The sequence below is a fragment of the Mixophyes fleayi genome, chromosome 8 (assembly GCF_038048845.1).
Source record: "Mixophyes fleayi isolate aMixFle1 chromosome 8, aMixFle1.hap1, whole genome shotgun sequence".
NCBI lineage: Eukaryota > Metazoa > Chordata > Amphibia > Anura > Limnodynastidae > Mixophyes > Mixophyes fleayi.
This window is the reverse complement of record NC_134409.1, coordinates 75,872,137-75,893,219: the sequence shown is the minus strand read 5'-3', so window position 1 is coordinate 75,893,219 and position 21,083 is coordinate 75,872,137. Positions and strand designations below refer to the sequence as shown.

The window sequence follows — 21,083 nt, the reverse complement described above, 5'->3', positions numbered from 1 at the left end:
TGTGTGTGTGTGTGTGTGTGTGTGTCAGGAAGGTAAGTAAAAATGTGTTTGGCTTTCAGATAAATAATATTTGATGATGCAGAGTACAGTCATGGCCAAAAGTTTTGAGAACACGTGTATTGGTTTTCACAAAGTTTGCTGCTTCAGTGTTTTTAGACATTTTTGTCAGATGTTGCTATGGTATACTGAAGTAAAAGTACAAGCATCTCATAAATGCAAAGGCTTTTATTGACAATTATATTAAGTTTATGCAAAGAGTCAATATTTGCAATGTTGACCCTTCTTTTTGAAGACCTCTGCAATTTGCCCTGGCATGCTGTCAATCAACGTCCGGGCCACATTCTGACTGATGGCCGCCCATCCTTGCCTAATCAATGCTTGGAGTTTGCCAGAATTTGTGCGTTTTTGTTTGTCCACTCGCCTCTTGAGGATTGACCATAAGTTCTCAATGAGATTAAGATCTGGGGAGTTTCCTGGCCATGGACCCAAAATTTTGATGTTTTGATCCCGAGCCACTTAGTTATCACTTTTGCCTTATGGCAAGGTGCTCTTTCATGCTGGAAAAGGCATTGATCAACACCAAACTGTTCTTGGATGGTTGGGAGAAGTTGCTCTTTGAGGATGTTTTGGTACCATTCTTTATTCATGACTGTGTTAGGCAAAATTGTGAGTGAGCCCACTTCCTTGGCTGAGAAGCAACCCCACACATTAATGGTCTGCTTTTCTTTTGGCTTGAGACAGGGCTAATGGTAGCATTCACCTTTCCTTCTCCGGACAAGCGATTTTCCAGATGTCCCAAACAACCTGAAAGAGGATTCATCCAAGAAATTGACTTTATCCCAGTCCTCAGCAGTCCAATCCCTGTACCTTTTGCAGAATATCAGTCTGTCCCTGATGTTTTTCCTGGAGAGAAGTGGCTTCTTTGTTGGCCTTCTTGACACCAGGCCACCCTCCAAAAGTGAATCAACTTTAGGAGACGGTCCTGGTGCTTGCTGGACATTCCTTGGCACCCTGAAACCTTCTTCACAACTGTTGAACCTCTCTCCTTGAAGTTCTTAATGATCCGATAAATAGTTGATTTAGGTGCAATCTTACTAACAGCAATATCTTTGCCTGTGAAGCCTTTTTTGTGCAAAGCAATGATGACTGCACCATGGTTAACCGAGGAAGAACAATGATTTCAAGCACCACACTCCGCTTAAAGCTTCCAGTCTGTTATTCTAACTCAGTCAGCATGACAGAGTGATCTCCAGCCCTGTCCTCGTCAACACTCTCCCCTTTGTAAACGAGAGAATCACTGACCTAATGTCAGCTGGTCCTTTTCGTGGCAGGGCTGAAATGCAGTGGAAATGTCGTTTTTTGTATAAATTTCATTATCATGGCAAAAAGGGTCTTGGAAATTAATTGCAATTCATTTGTTCACTCTTCATGACATTCTGGAGTATATGAAATTGCCATCATAAAAAATGATGCAACAGACATTGTGAAAAATAATATTTGTGTCATTCTCAAAACTTTTGGCCATAACTGCAGTGGTTTTTATCGTTATTTTTTTGCATGACAATCTAATTTAGAAATTTTACTGTAAACAAAGGTAGGTATTATATAAATGTGATTACATTATGCCTGCTTCATTAAGGGATGTAAATGGCGATTTGGTGCCTATAATCCGCAAAATTAATCTATGCATGCCCAGAACTGGACCAAACACACATAATGCAGCAATTTTCAATTCATGTTCGAGCACAATGGACAATTACTACAGCCTACGATTACTGGGAGGGAACAGGGCGGGGAAGGGGCATGTGCACATAGGCACTGAACTGTAAGGGCATGCCAAACTCAATCGCACACACCAGTATCCGATTCAAGCTCTGAGCATCTCTCAAGTACTTGTTTCTCAGTCTTATCGCTAGCTCTAGCTACAGGTGTAGCCTAAGTGCCCATTACTAGTGATGATAGCTGTGTATGCATGCTAGAAGATGTGTTTGCAATCAGGAGCAACTGTAAAAAATTGTTTTATGTACAGTACACATGAAGAACATCCTAATAAATGTATTTCATGAAAAGAAAAACTTTTAATTTTTTTTAATGTTTTATCATTAATGCCTACGTATATTATTAACATATGACATTAATTGAATATGTTTTTTCTGCATGTTCTTTTGTAAGATATATTCCACATAGTTATTGGAAGTATCCTGCAGTGTCTTGTGAAATAGAGCAGTGCAAAAAAAACCTGTACCTGTATTCATCACCACACATACAGTATATTCAGATCCACTCCTTGAATTACATGTACTTCGGGCATACGTATACTTATTTTATGTGCAATTTAAAACAAACGTACATTGCGCTCAGTATGCGTCCTTTAATGAATCAGACCCATTGAGTGTTGCATTATTGGTTGTTTTAAAACAAAACCACTTCAACTTCTCATTGACCCCTTACTCTGAATTTGACATGTGATAAGCTAAGATGTTGTTAGTAAGGCAAAAAGCAGGATATACTATCATGAGTATACCAGGACACTATACATATTTATGGCTCTTAGTAAAGGCAGTCAAGTAATATCCCATAATTTGTAAACCTGCGAGTAGGGCCTTCTCACTTCTATGTCTGTTTTAGCCAGTTTGTTTATTACTGTGTTTGTCCCCAATTGTAAAGCGCTATGGAATTTGCTGGCACTTTATGAATAAATGATGATGATGGCGTTGATATAGGCGACAGTAATTTTATGTGCAGTCACATATTGGGCCTGATTCATTAAGGAAAGGAAACCAAAACCATGTTGCATTGGAGGGGGAGGTAAATTTAAAATGTGATGGCAGATTTATAGTTGGGGTAGGGCATGTCCTAGATCAACTTTAAATTTCAGTGTACATATAAAGCTATCACTAATTTGTGTACTACATGAAAAAACAGCCAGTATTTAACTTATGTACAAAATAATAAACTAATTTGCACCCCTTGCATTGTAACACGGTTTTGTCCAGGAGAAAACTCATTTTTTGCCTTACTTCCATTAATGAATCAGGACCATAGTGTTTTCGGAGCCCATGCTGAGTTGGGCATACACTAGTTTGCTTAGCGGAAAATATGCAAATTTATACTTTCCATGACCAGAAAAATGGCGTCGACTTACGTCCCGATGTAGGTCTCACACTTATGCCTTCTTACGATTGTAGAGGCGGATCAGGGGAGGTAAGTGGTGTGTAAATGAAGACCCAGTAGAGTAAGGGTGTGATTGTGCAATTGCGAACTGATACAGACCTGCATGGAGATGATTATACAGTCTGTCAGTACAGTATCACTTGAAAGTGTCTGAGGGATTGTGCAAATACACGCAGATGATCTCCAGCATTAACTAGCTTTTTATGATTGTGGATTCACCTCTGAAGCTGAAAGTGCTTTCTCCATTGCTCATGCTTCTGTGATATGTTTTTTTTTATTTAAATCAAACTTAATAGCAAATGCATTTTATATTAGTAGATGATTATTAGATTGTAACAGGTGTCAACAGATGTGAGTAAGGAGTTTAATCCACACAATGTCTATTAACCAGAATGTTGGATTATTGAATAGAAGATACACGCTATAAATGTATTAAGCAGTTTTATGGAATCAGGATAGATATACAAGGAGCTAAGTATTGCACGTCCATGCAACACTACGACACTCATATGCAGTAAGGAAGGAGCATTGCGCATATGCAGTAGACATTCCAGATGGGTCAGATGGCACCGCGCGTCCTGCACCCCATCACCGGAGACAGCAAGCAGCACCCATCAGTCTCAACATTTTACGCTATCAAAACTAATCTTAAAAACTTTTCTTGTACTTATGACCTGGTTGGGTGTAACTGTATCTGGGTGTAAGTACAGCTGGCATAAACCTTGCACATATGCGACTATTGCAGAGCTGGATACATCCTGAGATGTGTAAGACTCATATGGGCCTAAATACACTATTTTTACATGGATTTTTCTAGAGCTTAGTTTTGGAAGCATATGCGTCCAACTCAGAATGAGCCCGTTAGTGTGTTGTGGCAGTGTTGAAACAGCAGTATGTGATACTGTAGTATTGATAAGTATGACAATTGAGTGATGATGCTGATGTGCATGGCAGCAATGGGTCGGTGGATGAAGATGACGTTGGTTTGTGTTTCTTGGGCAGCAGTTTTTGGATAGGTGCTCTTTATCAAGTATTTTTATAAACAATTTTTTTATCCTCCTCTATAAATGTCCTGTAGTGTAGTCTCTGGTTAAAAACAAAGAAAGATTGATAAAAATTATATTGGAGATTGAACATTAGATTGTTTTATGTTTTACTGCTTTTTTGTGCTTCTTAATTAGATTTATCATAATTTTGGGCCTGATTCATTAAGGATCTTAACTTGAGAAGCTTCTTATTTCAGTCTCCTGGACAAAATCATGTTACAATGCAAGGGGTGCAAATTAGTATTCTGTTTTGCACATAAGATAAATACTGCCTGTTTTTTCATGTAGCACACAAATATCAACTTTAAATTTCAGTGTACAAATAAGCTATCAAGTGTTTGTGTGCTACATAAAAAAAACAGGCAGTATTTAACTTATGTGCAAAACAAAATACTAATTTGCACTCCTTGCATTGTAATATGGTTTTGTCCAGGAGACTGAAATCGGAAGTTTCTCAAGTTAAGATCCTTAATGAATCAGGCCCTTTATGTCTAATTATCCACTTCTCTGGTGCATATTATCAGGGTTGACACTTTAGAAAAGTTGTAGTAGATTTGGATTACTATTGGGTCCCTCTTTGTTGTTTGGTTCGTCTTTGCTAGTTAATTAAAAATTTGATTTAAATGGATTTACTATACTGGCGTTTTGAGGTTGAAAACACAAACCACACCTGATATGTGGCAGTTTGCAAACCCCTGATTTGCATACGGCTCCCCTTAGCCTAGTTGGAGTGCCTAGTGGGGTGTACTGTGCACAGCTTAACAGGCCTGCCAAACATACTAGTATAATTTCATTTAAATAAATAAAGTTTTTTAAAAAAATGACCTCTCCCTTACATTATGTAAAACCAAGCCTATTCAGCATTGGCCATGGTCCTCTAGGGGGTAGAGGGGCAAAAATATTAGCGAGTACCAGCCCAATGCTGAGTAGCACTTGGCCCCTCCTGTTACCCCTGACCATTAGGTACCAGGGTAATGCTGTGAAAATATACTGCAAGCTATTGTGGCACTACACAGCCTATAAACACTTTTTGACGCTGGAGCTATAGAACACAGGGGGACTCGTTTTAATGAACAGCTATAGTGCCACAAATGTGCATTATAAATGACTCCTAAAAGTAATATACTATTTCTGGCCCCCAATAAGGTAATAATTTGTAGTAACAATAATAATATGCTAATAAGTGCCCACAATAATAAGTTTATACATGTCCCCATAACAAAAGATTATAGTGTACCCATAATAAATGAGCATATTATTCACCCATATTAGATGAATATATAGGGCTAGATTTACTAAGCTGCTGGTTTGAAAAAGTGGAGATGTTGCCTATAGCAACCATTCAGATTCTAGTTGTCATTTTTTTGTAGAAAGTACTAAATAAATGAAAGTTAGAATCTGATTGGTTGCTATAGTCAACATCCCCACTTTTTCAAACCCGCAGCTTAGTAAATCTAGCCCTATGTGTGCACTATAAGTGTTCATATGCATTTGCACCAATGTGAAGGTAGTTCTACAAGCACCATCATGCAAGAACAGTCATGGGCTGTCAGTGGACAAGAGCACTACAATATATAAATAGTATAACCCTGGCACCGAGCAGCCAGGGGTAACAGCAGGGAACCAGTGCTACTAAACATTGGGCCAGTACTCTCTAGTTGTGGGGGCCAATAATTTTTTCTACCCCCCTCCCTTCTAAGAGGAAATTTATCATTACTACTTAAGTTACCTATATCTGTGAATGGCTGACAAGATGTCAAGGTGAATATGTTTTAGAATGAGTGGACATATAATTCCAACATTGCACTTAGGTGCAAATTTGCACTAAGCCATAGCAACAAAAGAAAAATTAGCTTTTATATGTTAGTAAATTACTCTCAATATGTTTTAGAGTAAAACCAAATAAAACTGACTTACCTTGTTTTCTTTTTACCTAGTAGACAAGGAGAAATAATTAAAAATTACTTGGCTCAATTAATATCACTTTATTAATGTTTTGAATGTTTAAAATCAATAAAACTTAATATTACAGTTTGTAGCTATTTAACTCACGCAAATGCTATTGTCTCTTAGTAAAGCCACCTGACATGTTATTGATTTAGATTAAGATGATTCAAGATTTGCTGAACTCTTTTTTCTCAAATTATTTAGCTGATTAAACAGTGTTCACACTGATTAGTGTAATATTTCATATCTTATGATTGTGTTCCATCAAATTTGGTAATAGTTTGCTTTTTTACATGACATGAAGAATAGCTATTGGTTGGAAGATTGCATTCTAAATATTATAATTATATATTCCCCATTACTTAATATAAACTCATCTTTCTCCATGGTTCAGATGTGGTGATAGATTGGAAGGTAAGGAATACAACAAAATGAAGTCTCAAAATGTAAATAGGTATGTCTACGTAGTTGTTTAAATTCTTTATAAAAGGTGCAATCAGTTTACAGCCCGCCTCACTGTCCTTATGACTGTCCAGTTGGCTTATGTCCAAGCTGTAAGCCTCCTAGGAGGGTGGGGGGAAATGTATGCTTTTTCAAAACCTGGGTCACAGGCTATGCAGGCAAATATCCGTGACAACTTATTATATCTTCAATATCACTTGCACACTCTGTGGGTCTCCCAATTATAGTGTGACAAGCCTAGCTTGGCATAGCTACATGCTGAATGCTACCCCATGTTTATTGTCTCCCTGCTTTAGTGGTAGCCAGTGAAAAGTTATAACACTTTGTAGGGGAGGAGTATGCATTTTTTTATTATTTATTCAATTTTTTTTTTTTAACTAGTAATGATATGTGCTGGTGATGGTTATAATTATTTAACAACTAAATTTAGCTTGATACACGGGCTCAGAACTACATATACCAGTGCCTGCCATTTATGTTGATTTAAGAATGAGTGAAATTATTAGCAAATGTGTCTATATATGTGAAACGGCAGGAATTAATTTAAGAACCTAGAAAATTCAGACACTAGTAAGCACAGCAGTGAAATATACTTCAGTTTGTGAGGATTTAACAGTTAAATTAAGCCTGCTATATGGGCTTAGAATCACATACATCAGAGTCTGTCATTTATACTGAACTAGGAATGAGTGGACATTATTAGCAAATGTGTTTCCAAATGTTAAGTTGCAACAGTTAAGTATTTCATATATTCTTACAACACAAAAAATAAAAACATATCAATATAACATGAATTCAGTATTGTTATAATATTCAACTACATAGCGAGGCATAGTAGTTTTTCTACCATTTTAAATCACACAATAGTTGCACATTTCACAGCATGTTTTTAATTTTGCTGTTTTTAATATTTCACTATGGGTGATTATCCAGAGTGATTATCCAGGAATATACATTTTGTTTTAATAATAACTTTAATAAAGGATTAAGCTTTATAAGTTTCTATGAATTAATTGACAGAGTGCACCATGTTGAACATTTTCTTCTTCCTTTCTTGAGTTTCTGTACATTCCTGTGTTTTTTCAACAGATTGACACCAAAATGTTTCTTTTTGAAACCAGCGATACAAAAGGTAGCTTGCCTGTGAATGACCTGGCATTATGTGCTAGCACTACTATGCAGAAAGGATGAGAAGAATGATGATGATGAACAACCAGGTTTTGTGTGCAAAGCATGCTATGATCCCTATAAAACATAATGGCACTGGCTGATAGGATGGTCATTTTAGACAAGTAGATAGATTAAGGTGGGCTGCACTCAAAATAATTTTTGTTTTGTTTTGTATTAAACCTACATGTCAAATAATTTCTTAAAAATATAAAACCTCATTATCATCATCATCATCTATTTATTTATATAGTGACAATAATTCCGCAGCAAGGTACAGAGAACTCATTTACATCAGTCCCTGCCCCATTGGAGCTTACAATCTAATCTCCTAGCATGCACACACACAGACCGAGATAAACTAACGGCAAATTAATAACAGCCAATTAACCTACCAGTATGTTTTGGTTCCCCAACCCATGCAAATATGTGGAGAACATACAAACTGCACACATATAAGGCCATGGTCGGGAATCAAACTCATGACCCCAGTGCTGTGAGGCAGAAGTGCTAACCACTAAGCAACCGTGCATTAAACAGAATATCTACAAATTACAAAAATCTACACTGCTCAAAACGTATTAACAGCAAGGTAAGCATATTTTCTCGAGGTCCAGCTCATATGCCTGTTATATTGAAATTATTGCAGATCCTAGCCACCAGTGATTCCAGCAAGAAAGCAAAAAGGAAAGGAGAGCATTGTCTGGTGCCATTCTCAATAGGGAAAGGAACCAAGGTGGCACCGTTATCAAGGCTGGAGGCAGAATGGTTATTCTACAATGCAACAACTACTCATAAGAATCGGCTTTGAAAGCCTATTTCTTTGAGAGTACCGATTATAAAGTGCCAGGAAACCCTATCAAAGGCCTGTTTGTTTGCTGTTGAAATCAATCTATTGCCCATCTCATGTTATCTGCAGCCTGGGATAAAGCCCACTTAATTGGGATCAGAGGGGCTCTGATCCCAATCTTTATAAATAAACTAATGTGTCCACTGGGACCTATAGTGCACAAAGGAAAATGTAAATAAAACACAGATACAAGTAGAGACATGATTTTTATTGACATAAAAACACTCTTAAACAACCCTCATTTACCCTCTTTATTGCTCACCTACATCAAGGGTCTTTCATCTGTAATACATCCCGGGATTGTTCGTAAATTAAAAAAAAACCCTGGCAGACGACGCTTAACTAGCCCCGAAGAGCTCCACGGCAAAGTGATCTCTGAAGCGCCAATGGTCCTATTTAAAACATGGTGATTTTTCACGACCGGCAATACAAATGCAGAGCATACTCAAACATACGTGTGCTCGTGAAGTAGCTAGTGGGGCAAAGGAATACACAGAGAGATACCGTGGTACGCATGCCAGTTTTTACGTCACATAAACTATTGGATTCATTAAGCAACGTATTTTGAGATCCGATCCTTCTTGAATTCAGGCATACGCAGAACCGAATTACATGCGCTCTGGGGCGAACCCACATTGCGCAGGCCCCTTGTTTTTTGTCTATTTACTAAAGAGGTCACTGATATTGTCCCTCACAAAATTACTTTCAGCTTGAAACACTTTGGATTTTAAAAGCAAGAAATCTATTTGTTTTTTGGGATGTGCTGCTCACAGTCAAACAGCACCCTGTTTATTCTCCACTAAATAGTTCAGATGTTTGTACTATATAACAACCAGAAGGCACTACTCTTCACCATCTGACACCCAATTGACGAGCACACACTTCTACCAGTCTGATCTCTAAATAAATTGCAGTAAAACCACAGCTATTGCAATATAAATAGCCTCTTTCACCCTGACCAACTCTTTACAAGCAATTTTCTTGTAGAGGATTGGACTGGAATTGCAGCCATCCTTCTCTCCCACATGCTATCACTTCTAAAATGGCAGATGCGAACAGGAGGGAAGACTACATATAAAAGATATTAATCACATTTAAATTGTCTCGGTACGCCAAAATTCAGATCTGTCTTCTCAAAATCCGCACTGCTTATCTCAGCTAACCTTTACATAAGGACTTCAGGAGCCACAAATGATATCCCCTTTAAGAGGCATATCTGGAGATGTGACCTACTCTAAATTAGAGATGTGTGCTGAACTCTGTGTTTTGGTTTTGGATATGACTTTGTTCAGGGCTATCTTAACAATATTATGGACCCCCGGGCAAAGCAGTGCCCCGGGGCCTCTAGAAATAGATATAGATATAGATATATAGATGTATACAGATACAGATATATATATATATATATATATATATATATATATATATATATATATAGATAGATAGAGATAGAGATAGATAGATGTACTTGCTCAGTGGCCCTTGAAGGTTTTTTTTGCAGGTTTTTTTCTTTTGCAGGATTATTTATTCTCATTAAGAGCCGTACCTATGGGGGCCCCCTTGCCCGTGGGGCCCAGGGGCAGCTGCCCATCGTGCCCAATGGAAAAGATGGCCTTGGCTTTGTTTCTAAAACGTGTTTGTGTTTTGTTTTTGTGACAGGTTTTGCCAAAAAATCGTGAAAGGTTTTGGTTTTTAATCTGGAAAATTGGTAAAATCGTGTAATTTTAAACTGTTTTTGCTCCAATATTACTATTTATAGCATTAACATTAATGTTGAGTCATTCCAGTCTTTTTTCTAATGATCTCTTCACAACTGTCCCACTGTTGCACCATATTTAGCCAAAGTCTGCAGCGAACTGTCTTACTGAAGGATTTCATAACTTTGCCATTGTTGAATTTGCATTCTCCGATTCAATTAAAAAAAATAACCAAACTGCATAGTGTTGATATCTCCCTGTCATTGCACCCAATCAATTATGTTGCAGCTTCCTAGTAACTGTCATAAGCTTTAGAACTAGTGGGAGAGGTCTTCACCTATAGCAGCCGCCTTTCCCGCACAGTTGTACACACTCGTAGGTACGACCCCACGATTTAACTCAACATAGTAAAAGCTTATGAGCACGAATTAGTAGCACAGAGATAGGAGGCAGGGAGTCAGGCAACTCAGTAAACGGATAACCAGTGTCAGGCTAGAGCTCTTGGGTCAGCAGCGAGCAGGGAGTGTCACAAACAGGCTAATAGGACGGGGCTGGCAGCAAACAATGATAGTCCAGAAGAGTGAGAAGTGAGGTCAGGGACAACCAGCAATCAAGCAGGGTCCAGAACACAAGCCAATGGTCACAACAGAAATCAATCAGAGCTATTCAGAAGTTTCATAGCACAGAGAGCAGGTTAGCCATTGCAGAGTAAAAGCGCTATAACCGGCAGGAAGACTAAGTCCACCCTGCCTTTTAAACGGATAGGGATCAATCAGAAATGGGACCAAGTGCCCACTATATCCCTATATAATGGAGGAGGGTTATTGGAAAGACTTACCACTGCACTGGTTTTCTTACTGCAATAGGTCCTTATGTATCTAATTACATTGTCAATTTCCATTTGAAAACCTCAAATTTCCTTCCTCCCTATCAGTACAGCCAGACACACTGCTCTCTGCTGTAAATATTATGGAACAGCCACAAGCTGCTGACTAGGATTTTTTTTATCAAACAATCTGCAAGTAATTTGTTGCTATAGGGCTCCCATAGTCTAGAGGAGGAACCCTGTAGCACTGTGATCAGAGAACTATGTGTAGATTGCATAGGCTGTGTCACGATCTGCCCTCAGCCTATGCGCTACATGCTGCTTTGCATGGCAGCTCCTGCCTTTTTGTCCTATTATTGTATTGTATTGGCAGTACCTCCACTCACCAGAGGTGCTGCTATAGTGTGCATTAGGGGTTAACCTTCCTGTTCACCAATCATTCTATGCACCTGGGTGTGGTCCATTTAAACCTGTTTCCCCCCCCAGCTCACATTGCTGGTTATTGTTGTCCCATCCTGTGATGTCCTTTCCTGTTGTCCAATCCTGATGTAATTTCCTGTTGTCCTTACCTGATTGTTTCTGGTCATTCATGCTACTTTCTGCATCAGCTGGAACCTGGTATTTTTCACTGCTCCTTATTACCTGTTGTTAATACCTACCCTCTGCTACCCTGCATTACCGTTTACCTGGTTGTTTCTGGACATTCATGCTACTTTCTGCATCAGCTGGAACCTGGTATTTTTCACTGCTCCTTATTACCTGTTGTTAATACCTACCCTCTGCTACCCTGCATTACCGTTTACCTGGTTGTTTCTGGACATTCATGCTACTTTCTGCATCAGCTGGAACCTGGTATTTATCACTGCTCCTTGTTACCTGTTGTTAATACCTCTCTGCAAATAAACACAGAGTGTTTTCACCGAATTCGTGACTCCTAGCTGTACTTCTGTTTGAGATCTGTGACAGTATAACCAGCCCAAAAAACAGCTTTGGAGTCAGGTGAAAGTTTTGTTTTATTCTGGGACTTTTTTTGCTGCAATCAAGTTTTCATTTGTCTTTTGCAACATGTCTGTTTTACCAATCATGGAATTACCACTGCTACAAACCTTACAAATGGACATTATACTGTTACGCTCCCAGCTGGCCAAATTTTCCACTTTGCTTTTGGACCCACTCAGGAGACTATCAGAGACTGTTTCACTGAAATCTAATACTGTTGATTTGACCCAACCAACTCTGTCTGCTGCTGAATCCGTGCCGCCAACACCTTGCAATAATACCATGTCAAATTTGCATTTAACTAACAACTGCAGTTTAACTAATGCCCGGTTCACAAGTGGGCCACGCCCCCATCTGACCGAAGTGGAGCGACAGCGCAGAGTAACCAACAAACTGTGTCTCTACTGTGCCAGCAATGCACATTTCTTGCAGGACTGTCCTGTCCGTAGACCACGTCAGCTTGCTGAACCATCTCCTGTTGTTTCCTCTCGGCGCTCCAAATCTGTTTATGCTCCAGCATTCCTGTTCTCTGTGAAGAGACCCAATCTGCCAGCTCCAGCCGCCTGTCCTGAGGCACCCACTCCCTCTGTCTCCTGTGCCGAGGTGCCAGCCTCTGCCTCCAGCTCTAAGGTCACATCATCTGCCTCCAGCTCTGAGGTCACATCATCTGCCTCCAGCTCTGAGGTCACATCATCTGCCTCCAGCTCTGAGGTCACATCATCTGCCTCCAGCTCTGAGGTCACATCATCTGCCTCCAGCTCTGAGGTCACATCATCTGCCTCCAGCTCTGAGGTCACATCATCTGCCTCCAACTCTGAGGTCACATCATCTGCCTCCAGCTCTGAGGTCACATCATCTGCCTCCAGCTTGGAGCCTCCTGCCACTGTGTCCGGTCCCGAGCCTCCTGCCACTGTGTCCGGTCCCGAGCCTCCTGCCACTGTGTCCGGTCCCGAGCCTCCTGCCACTGTGTCCGGTCCCGAGCCTCCTGCCACTGTGTCCGGTCCCGAGCCTCCTGCCACTGTGTCCGGTCCCGAGCCTCCTGCCACTGTGTCCGGTCCCGAGCCTCCTGCCACTGTGTCCGGTCCCGAGCCTCCTGCCACTGTGTCCGGTCCCGAGCCTCCTGCCACTGTGTCCGGTTCCGAGTCTCCTGCCACTGTGTCCAGTTCCGAGTCTGCTCCAGAGGGGGCGCTGCCCTTCCCGTCTGCTCCAGAGGGGGCGCTGCCCTTCCCGTCTGCTCCAGAGGGGGCGCTGCCCTTCCCGTCTGCTACAGAGGGGGCGCTGCCCTTCCAGTCTGCTCCAGAGGGGGCGCTGCCCTTCCCGTCTGCTCCAGAGAGGGCGCTGCCCTTCCCGTCTGCTCCAGAGGGGGCGCTGCCCTTAAAGACTTCTCCAGAGGGGGTCCTGTCCCTCCAGTCTGCTCCAGAAGAGTTGCCAGTCCATGCGGTCCAGCCTGAGTTGCCAGTCCATGCGGTCCAGCCCGAGTTGCCAGTCCATGCGGTCCAGCCCGAGTTGCCAGTCCATGCGGTCCAGCCCGAGTTGCCAGTCCATGCGGTCCAGCCCGAGTTGCCAGTCCATGCGGTCCAGCCCGAGTTGCCAGTCCATGCGGTCCAGCCCGAGTTGCCAGTCCATGCGGTCCAGCCCGAGTTGCCAGTCCATGCGGTCCAGCCCGAGTTGCCAGTCCATGCGGTCCAGCCCGAGTTGCCAGTCCATGCGGTTCAGCCCGAGTTACCACTTGGTGCTGTCTGCCCTCAGGCTTCTCAAAGTGCTGTCTGCCCTCAGGCTTCTCAAAGTGCTCCCAAGCCTTCCGCCCAGTCCGGGCCAGCTCCCAAGCCTTCCGCCCAGTCCGGGTCCACTGCCCTTCCGCCCAGTCCGGGCCCCCTGCCAAGTCTGCCACCCAGTCCGGGCCCCCTGTCAAGTCTGCCGCCCAGTCCGGGCCCCCTGCCAAGTCTGCCGCCCAGTCCGGGCCCCCTGCCAAGTCTGCCGCCCAGTCCGGGGCTGCTCCCAAGCCTGCCGCCCAGTCCGGGCCTGCTCCCAAGCCTGCCGCCCAGTCCGGGCCTGCTGCCAAGCCTGCCGCCCAGTCCGGGTCTCCTGTCGGGCCTGCTGCCAAGTCGTCTGCCATGTCCGAGCCATCTGTTACCGAGGATGCCAAGTCTGAACCGTCACCTTTCTTTGAGGGGCATCCTTCCCAACTTAATGCCCTTCTGAGGTTATTTGCTTCAAAGATCCCCTCCACACCAAGCCTTGTTAGTAGCCCTAAGAGACAGGTGTTATTTCTAATATCCCATTTTAGGGGAGAGGCATTAGATTGGGCAAACCCATTTATTGAGAAGGATCACCCCATTTTATCGGACTTTCAATCCTTTATTGAGGCAGTTTTCAACAAGTTCGTAACTGTCCCTGCTATACCATCTTGCGGGGCCTCTGCAATATCACCAGTACCACCCATCTCACCTGGCCAAGAGATACCTTTGTGCTCCACTCAGTTGGCTCAGGCCCCAATTCCGAGAAAGTCCCGTAAGAGAGGAGGACGTAAGAGGAGAGGAGGTTCTGCAGTTCTTGAACTGGCAACTGGCATGGCCTCCTTTGCCCTTTTGCCCATGGACGAGGACTTTTCTGCCGGGCCCCCAATTGTAGACTATGATTCCGATGAACTCAGACATTTCTGGTAATTAGGCGTCTGGAATCCGCCCTTAAGGGAGGGGGTACTGTCACGATCTGCCCTGAGCCTATGCGCTACATGCTGCTTTGCATGGCAGCTCCTGCCTTTTTGTCCTATTATTGTATTGTATTGGCAGTACCTCCACTCACCAGAGGTGCTGTTATTGTGTGCATTAGGGGTTAACCTTCCTGTTCACCAATCATTCTATGCACCTGGGTGTGGTCCATTTAAACCTGTTTCCCCCAGCTCACATGGCTGGTTATTATTGTCCCATCCTGTGATGTCCTTTTACTGTTGTCCAATCCTGATGTAATTTCCTGTTGTCCTTACCTGATTGTTTCTGGTCATTCATGCTACTTTCTGCATCAGCTGGAACCTGGTATTTTTCACTGCTCCTTATTACCTGTTGTTAATACCTACCCTCTGCTACCTTGCATTACCGTTTACCTGGTTGTTTCTGGACATTCATGCTACTTTCTGCATCAGCTGGAACCTGGTATTTTTCACTGCTCCTTATTACCTGTTGTTAATACCTACCCTCTGCTACCCTGCATTACCGTTTACCTGGTTGTTTCTGGACATTCATGCTACTTTCTGCATCAGCTGGAACCTGGTATTTATCACTGCTCCTTATTACCTGTTGTTAATACCTCTCTGCAAATAAACACAGAGTGTTTTCACCAAATTCGTGACTCCTAGCTGTACTTCTGTTTGAGATCTATGACAGGCTGCCTGCATAGCATTCACCAGGTGGCCCAAAATTGATTTTGTAGGTTTGACCCAGCCCACCCATGGTCTTGGGGGCCACCTCCACTGCAAGTCTCGGGTAGTCCCTTTTTCCCTGGGTTTGGATGAAGCTTCCCCCAGGGTAATGATTCTTCAACCCTCCCTCCACATAAATATATACGGGACCTCTGGTTTGATTCAGAAGGGCAGCATTACAGCATGGAACATATAAGTAAAACAAGGTATGAAAATCCTTCTATTGGCTACCAATGAATGCTCTGGCCAGTTAAAAATGTAGCAACACGGTGGCTTAGTGGTTAGCACTTCTGCCTCACAACACCAGGTGCTCCGGTTTCCTCCCACACTTCAAAAACATACTAGTAGGTTAATTGGCTGCTATCAATTTCACCCTAGTCTCTCTCTCTGTCTGTGTGTGTGTGTATGTTAGGGAATTTAGACTGTAAGCTCCAATGGGGCAGGGACTGATAGAAGTGAGTTCTCTGTAAAGCACTGCGAAATTAGTGGCGCTATATAAATACCTGATGATGATGATGATGATTGTGTGCATAGTTTTTTTAGCATGGGTGCAGGCCACCTTCGTCTGTCAGCATCATAATTTATTTATATAGTGACAGCAAATTACTTAGCTCTTTACAATTGACTATCTACTTGTCTAAATATCTACTGAAATATCTACTAATGACATCTGATTGTTACTGTCTCTTCACTGAACCCACACAAAAGGGAATTGTTGATAGGGAGGGCCTTAGATTAAGGGATATTTAGTTTGTAGAATAAGGCCGCACTATAGCGGTCCAAGATATGTTTCAAGGCTGACAACGAGTTCTCCAAGCTGGTGACAAATAAGAATACATCGTCTGTGAACAGACACAGTTTGTGTGTGTATGAGTGGAGATTTATACCTGGGAAGTCAGAGGCCTGTCGAATTGTGTGGGCCAGAGTTTCTATGGCAAGAACAAAGAGGGGAAAGGAGGCACCTCTGCCTAGTACCATTAGTGATAGAAAAAGGGGGGAATAGGAAACCATTACTGAATACTTTCGTGGAAAGTGCCTGATATAGGGCCAGTATAAAATGTAGTATATTTCCTTGTATACCAATTTAAGCAATATCTCTTTCATATAAAACCAATGGAGCCTATCAAAAGCTTTCTCTGCATCTAGAGAAAGCAAAACGAGCTTCTCTTGGGTCACAGACAGGAGGTCCACAACATCCAAATTGCGACGAGTATTATCTGACGCCTGGTGCCCCAATATGAAGCCTAAATGGTTCAGGTGGATCAACTGTGGTAGAAGAGGGTTCATACAATCAGCTATCAGCCTAGCATAGATTTTCAGGTCAGTATAGAGTAACGATATGGGTCTATATTTCTTACAATCGGAATGGTCCTTACCAGATTTCAGGATAGTTATAATTTGTGCTTCCAGCATCTCAGCTGGAAGCTACCACCCGTTAAGACATTGTTATATAATTTGGTAAGAAGAGGGACCAGCTTTTTCCTAAACATGATATAGAAGGCATTAACAAAACCATCCAAGCCGTGGCTTGTCTTTTGGGAGGCGTTTGAGAACATCTTCGACCTCCCGCTGGTAGCAAGGAAGGTTGAGTGACTCTATACTATTTACATCTAATGAGGGGAGGTTCAGGTGCTGAAGGAGTGCAGATATGGAGGCTTCTGTTGGTTGTATAGTGCCCTTGTCATCCTGCAAGTTATAGAGTCTAACGTAATATTTAGCAAAATGGTTGGCTTTAGCAGCAGGTTTGTAGATCTTATTACCTCTGAAGTCATGAAAAGATTTTATTAGATTCTGGCTTGTTTACCTCTAAGTTTGCAGGTCAGGAGCCGGCTGGTTCTGTTGCCCGTGAAGTAGAATTTCTGTCGCAGTTTAGTAATAGAAGAGTTCATGCGAGATATAAAAAGAGTATTTAGCTGTTTCCTAACACTGTTTATTTCTCTTTGGAGGCCTTTGGAGAGGCGGTTCTGGTTTTGTAGTTCCAGAGTAGCCAGACTAGACTTGAGGGTTTGTTGGTGGAAGAGCTACTGTTTTTTCAAACGGGCACCTATTTGAATGGCCGAGCCTCAAAGGACTGCTTTCAGCGCACACCAATATGTGGAAAGAGGTATCCTCTAGCTTATTAGTCTGAATATATTGTGACAAGGCCTCAGAGAGGGTGACCCTGGGTTTTAAAGGAAGTAAGTAGATAAGCTGGCATCTGCCAAGGTTTCGGGGGAACTTTAGTAAGTTGTAGGTTCCAGGACCAATCTATTGGAGCATGGTCTTACCATGTGATGGAGAGTATGCTAATAGTGTCAGAGTGCTGAAGTGTCCATTATCTGTAAAGAACATATTTATTCTAGAGTATGTGTTATGGACCATGGAATGGTAGGTGTATTCCCGTGCGCCTGGGGATTGAACTTGCCAAATGTCATATAGATCATGTTCCGCAAATAATTTGCGGAAAGCGGTAGAGGGGCCAAGGATGGGGTCAGGCCTGTCTGCCTCTGGGATCTGGTCTTGTCTATTTTGGGGTCTAGAGTCAGGTTGAAGTCACCCATTACAACTAGCTGGCCCCTGCGCACTTTATGTATCTCGTCACATAAGTCCTTTTCCTTAAGGAAAAGGACTTGGCGGGAGTTAGGTGCATATACCGAGACTATAGTCACTGGCTTGTTCTGTAAAAGTCCAACCAAAATAAACCGTCCCGATTTATCTTCTATTTTTAATTGGAGGTGGAAACAGACTCGGTATTCGAATTATCGGCGCTGTAAACACTGACACGGTTTACTCCTACATAATTATTCCGATAATGAACAGAGCGACATAGAAAAAAGAACTACTTACCAGTAAAGAAACACAAAGGAAATCCGATCACAGGACATCGCAACACTTCCAAATGACATCAGTTGCGTACGTGACTTGGAAATTTCGACTTTTAAAGTGGCAACGCACGGACCCAGAAAGTGTTACCTTTGGGTTAGGGGTTAGGGTTAAGGGTTAGGGGTTAGGATCAGGGTTAGGGGTTAGGGTTAGGAATAAAATTAATATTACCATAGTCTGTGCATTGCCGCTTTAAAAAAACAAAACAAAGTCGCGCACGTCATTTGTAAATGTCAGAATGTCCTCTCCTCGAATTTCCTCTGTGTCTCTTTACTGGAAAGTAGTTATTTTTTATATGTCGCTCTGTTGATTATCGGAATAATTATGTAGGAGTAAACAATGTCTGTGTTTACAGCACCCATAACTCGTACTACACCCCTAGGTGGATAGGTTCAGGGGGAAAAGGGTGAAACAAAACTGAACTGATCGAAGGAACGGAAGTATTTGCCACAGGGGAAAGTGTGTGGCAAACTGGGTATCATGTGGAGGGGTGGTGAAACAAGGACCCACCCACCAGGCACCCGGGAGCACAAACATGTCGGTTCAAAAACCGTGCTTAAACAAGACTGTAGAAAGCACTGTAGCATCACATATGGTACAATGTGGTATGGTATATTATGGTATACTGCTTAGGCCCTATGCAGACAAAAAGGGTATTACAATTGTAGTACAATTGAGTACTACAGAATGGTGGGCATCCGAAGACCTCCAGGGGCTGTGCAAGCCGGCAACCAGGGCTGCCAAGAGGAATTCAGGGCCTTGGTACAACAAATTCATGGGGCCCCCCTTATAGTCGAGTATGGTAAAAGAATTTGCGCCACCGTAAATTTTTTAGGAAATGTGGTCATGCATTTGGGGGGGTGGCAAATGCGCCATTGGGGCGTGGCTAACACATCAAAATCACTAGGCTCTCAATTCACTGGAGGGTCACATATGTCCAAGCATTCCTGACTTTCAGGACATCTAGCACCACAGTGTAGTATACAAAGAATGCAGTGTGTACACAAAAAGTTCAGTCTTGGCCTGGACCTTACATTGGGCAGAACACTCACCAAAAATTGCCATTGTCCCTACTAGAATCACAACATTTCACATACTGTCCTGCTCTGTCCTACCTGTTCTTCTCACTTTCACCACCTGTGGCTGCATGTTTCTTTAGTTGCGGCTTGTCTGGATCCTGGAATGCTGGGGGCCCTATTTGGAAAAAAATGGCTACATTTAGATAATTCCAAACAACCCTGGTGTTAAATCAATACCACCCACGATTAATAATTAGGCCTTCCTCCAGCTCCAACATTACAATAATGTGCCTCTTCATCATTGCCATGCCTTATGATCACACTGCACCCTCCATGCTGCTTCTGCCCCTTCACCTGGCTCCCCTTCATCACACTATACTATGCTGCTCCCCCCCCTTTTTCAATCCCACTGTGCCATGCCTCCCCTCCTTTTTAACCCAACTGTGCCATGCTGCCCCATTTTTTAACCCCACTGTGCCATGCTGCACCGTTTTTTTAACCCCACTGTGCCATGCCCCCCCATTTTTTAACCCCAATGTGTCATGCCGCCCCCCATTTTTAACCCCACTGTGCCATGTTGCCCCGTAATTTAACCCCACTGTGCCATGCTGCCCCTCATTTTTTAACCCCACTGTGTCATGCCTCCCCCCTTTTTAACCCCACTGTGCCATGCCGCCCCCCGTTTTTTAACCCCACTGTGCCATGCCGCCCCCCTGTTTTTTAACCCCACTGTGCCATGCCGCCCCACTGTTTTTTAACCCCACTGTGCCATGCCCCCCTCGTTTTTTAACCCCTCTGTGCCCCCCGTTTTTTAATCCCTCTGTGCCCCCCCATTTTTGAACCCCTCTGTGCCCCCCTAATTTTTTAACCCCTCTGTGCCCCCCTCGTTTTTTAACCCCTCTGTGCCCCCCTGTTTTTTAATCCCTCTGTGCCCCCCCTCATTTTTTAACCCCTCTGTGCCCCCCCCCATTTTCTAACCCCTCTGTGCCCCCCCACCCCCGTTTTCCTCCCTTCACTTACCTTTTCTTCCCTCTTCTTTCTTGGTCTTCTCTGCTGCTCTGTGCTCCAGACTGACTGAATGCTGGGCGTGACATGATGACTACCCTGCTCCCCCCACCAACGACCGAGCCCCCCCGCCACAAAAAAAGAAAGAAATGTAGTTTTGAAAAAAAAAAAAAATTGCCCGCACAAGGGCCCGGGCCGGGCCCCCTGACATGCCTGGGCATGGGTAAATAGTACCCGCCCCCCCCTCTCGGCGGCCCTGCCGGCAACAGGGCAATCCTGTGGATGAAATTGTCTCCCTTAGCTCTTGTTTGTGAGGCAACTGGGTGTCCATTCCTAGCGAATGCTAAGGTTTATATTAGGGAGCCCTGGTGAGCAGTCCACTTATTGCCCAGCTCGTCTGTCCCGTTCTCACCTCTCTCTGCTGCCGAGGACTGGAAGTGCGCAGCCGCAAACCAGAAGTGTGCGTCCGCAAATCGCAGTCCACTCTGACTGTTCCAGTCACTCTCGGGCACATGATCCAGCAGGGGAGTCTCCGAATCAGGTAAGGAGCCAGGGGAAAACTAGGAGACCGTTCTGGGATCAGCCTACGGTAGTGCAGTCCAGCGTGGTAT

The 21,083-nt window shown here is 43.2% G+C and overlaps 1 protein-coding gene across 9 annotated transcripts in view; it reads right to left on the bottom strand.

Annotated features, from left to right (window-relative positions):
* The window catches only part of SELL (selectin L), a 470,693-nt gene that overhangs the window by 4,130 nt on the left and 445,480 nt on the right, over positions 1-21,083 (bottom strand). For 8 of the 9 annotated variants that reach the window (XM_075182749.1, XM_075182754.1, XM_075182756.1 and 5 more), the window contains 2 exons: positions 6,138-6,153; positions 3,146-3,273 (listed from right to left, as the gene is read on the bottom strand). In XM_075182749.1, the coding sequence (XP_075038850.1) occupies positions 3,177-3,273; positions 6,138-6,153 (113 nt within the window). In that variant the 3' untranslated portion in view covers positions 3,146-3,176. The remainder of the gene's footprint in view (positions 1-3,145; positions 3,274-6,137; positions 6,154-21,083) is intronic. The other variant, XM_075182751.1, reaches the window with a different exon arrangement.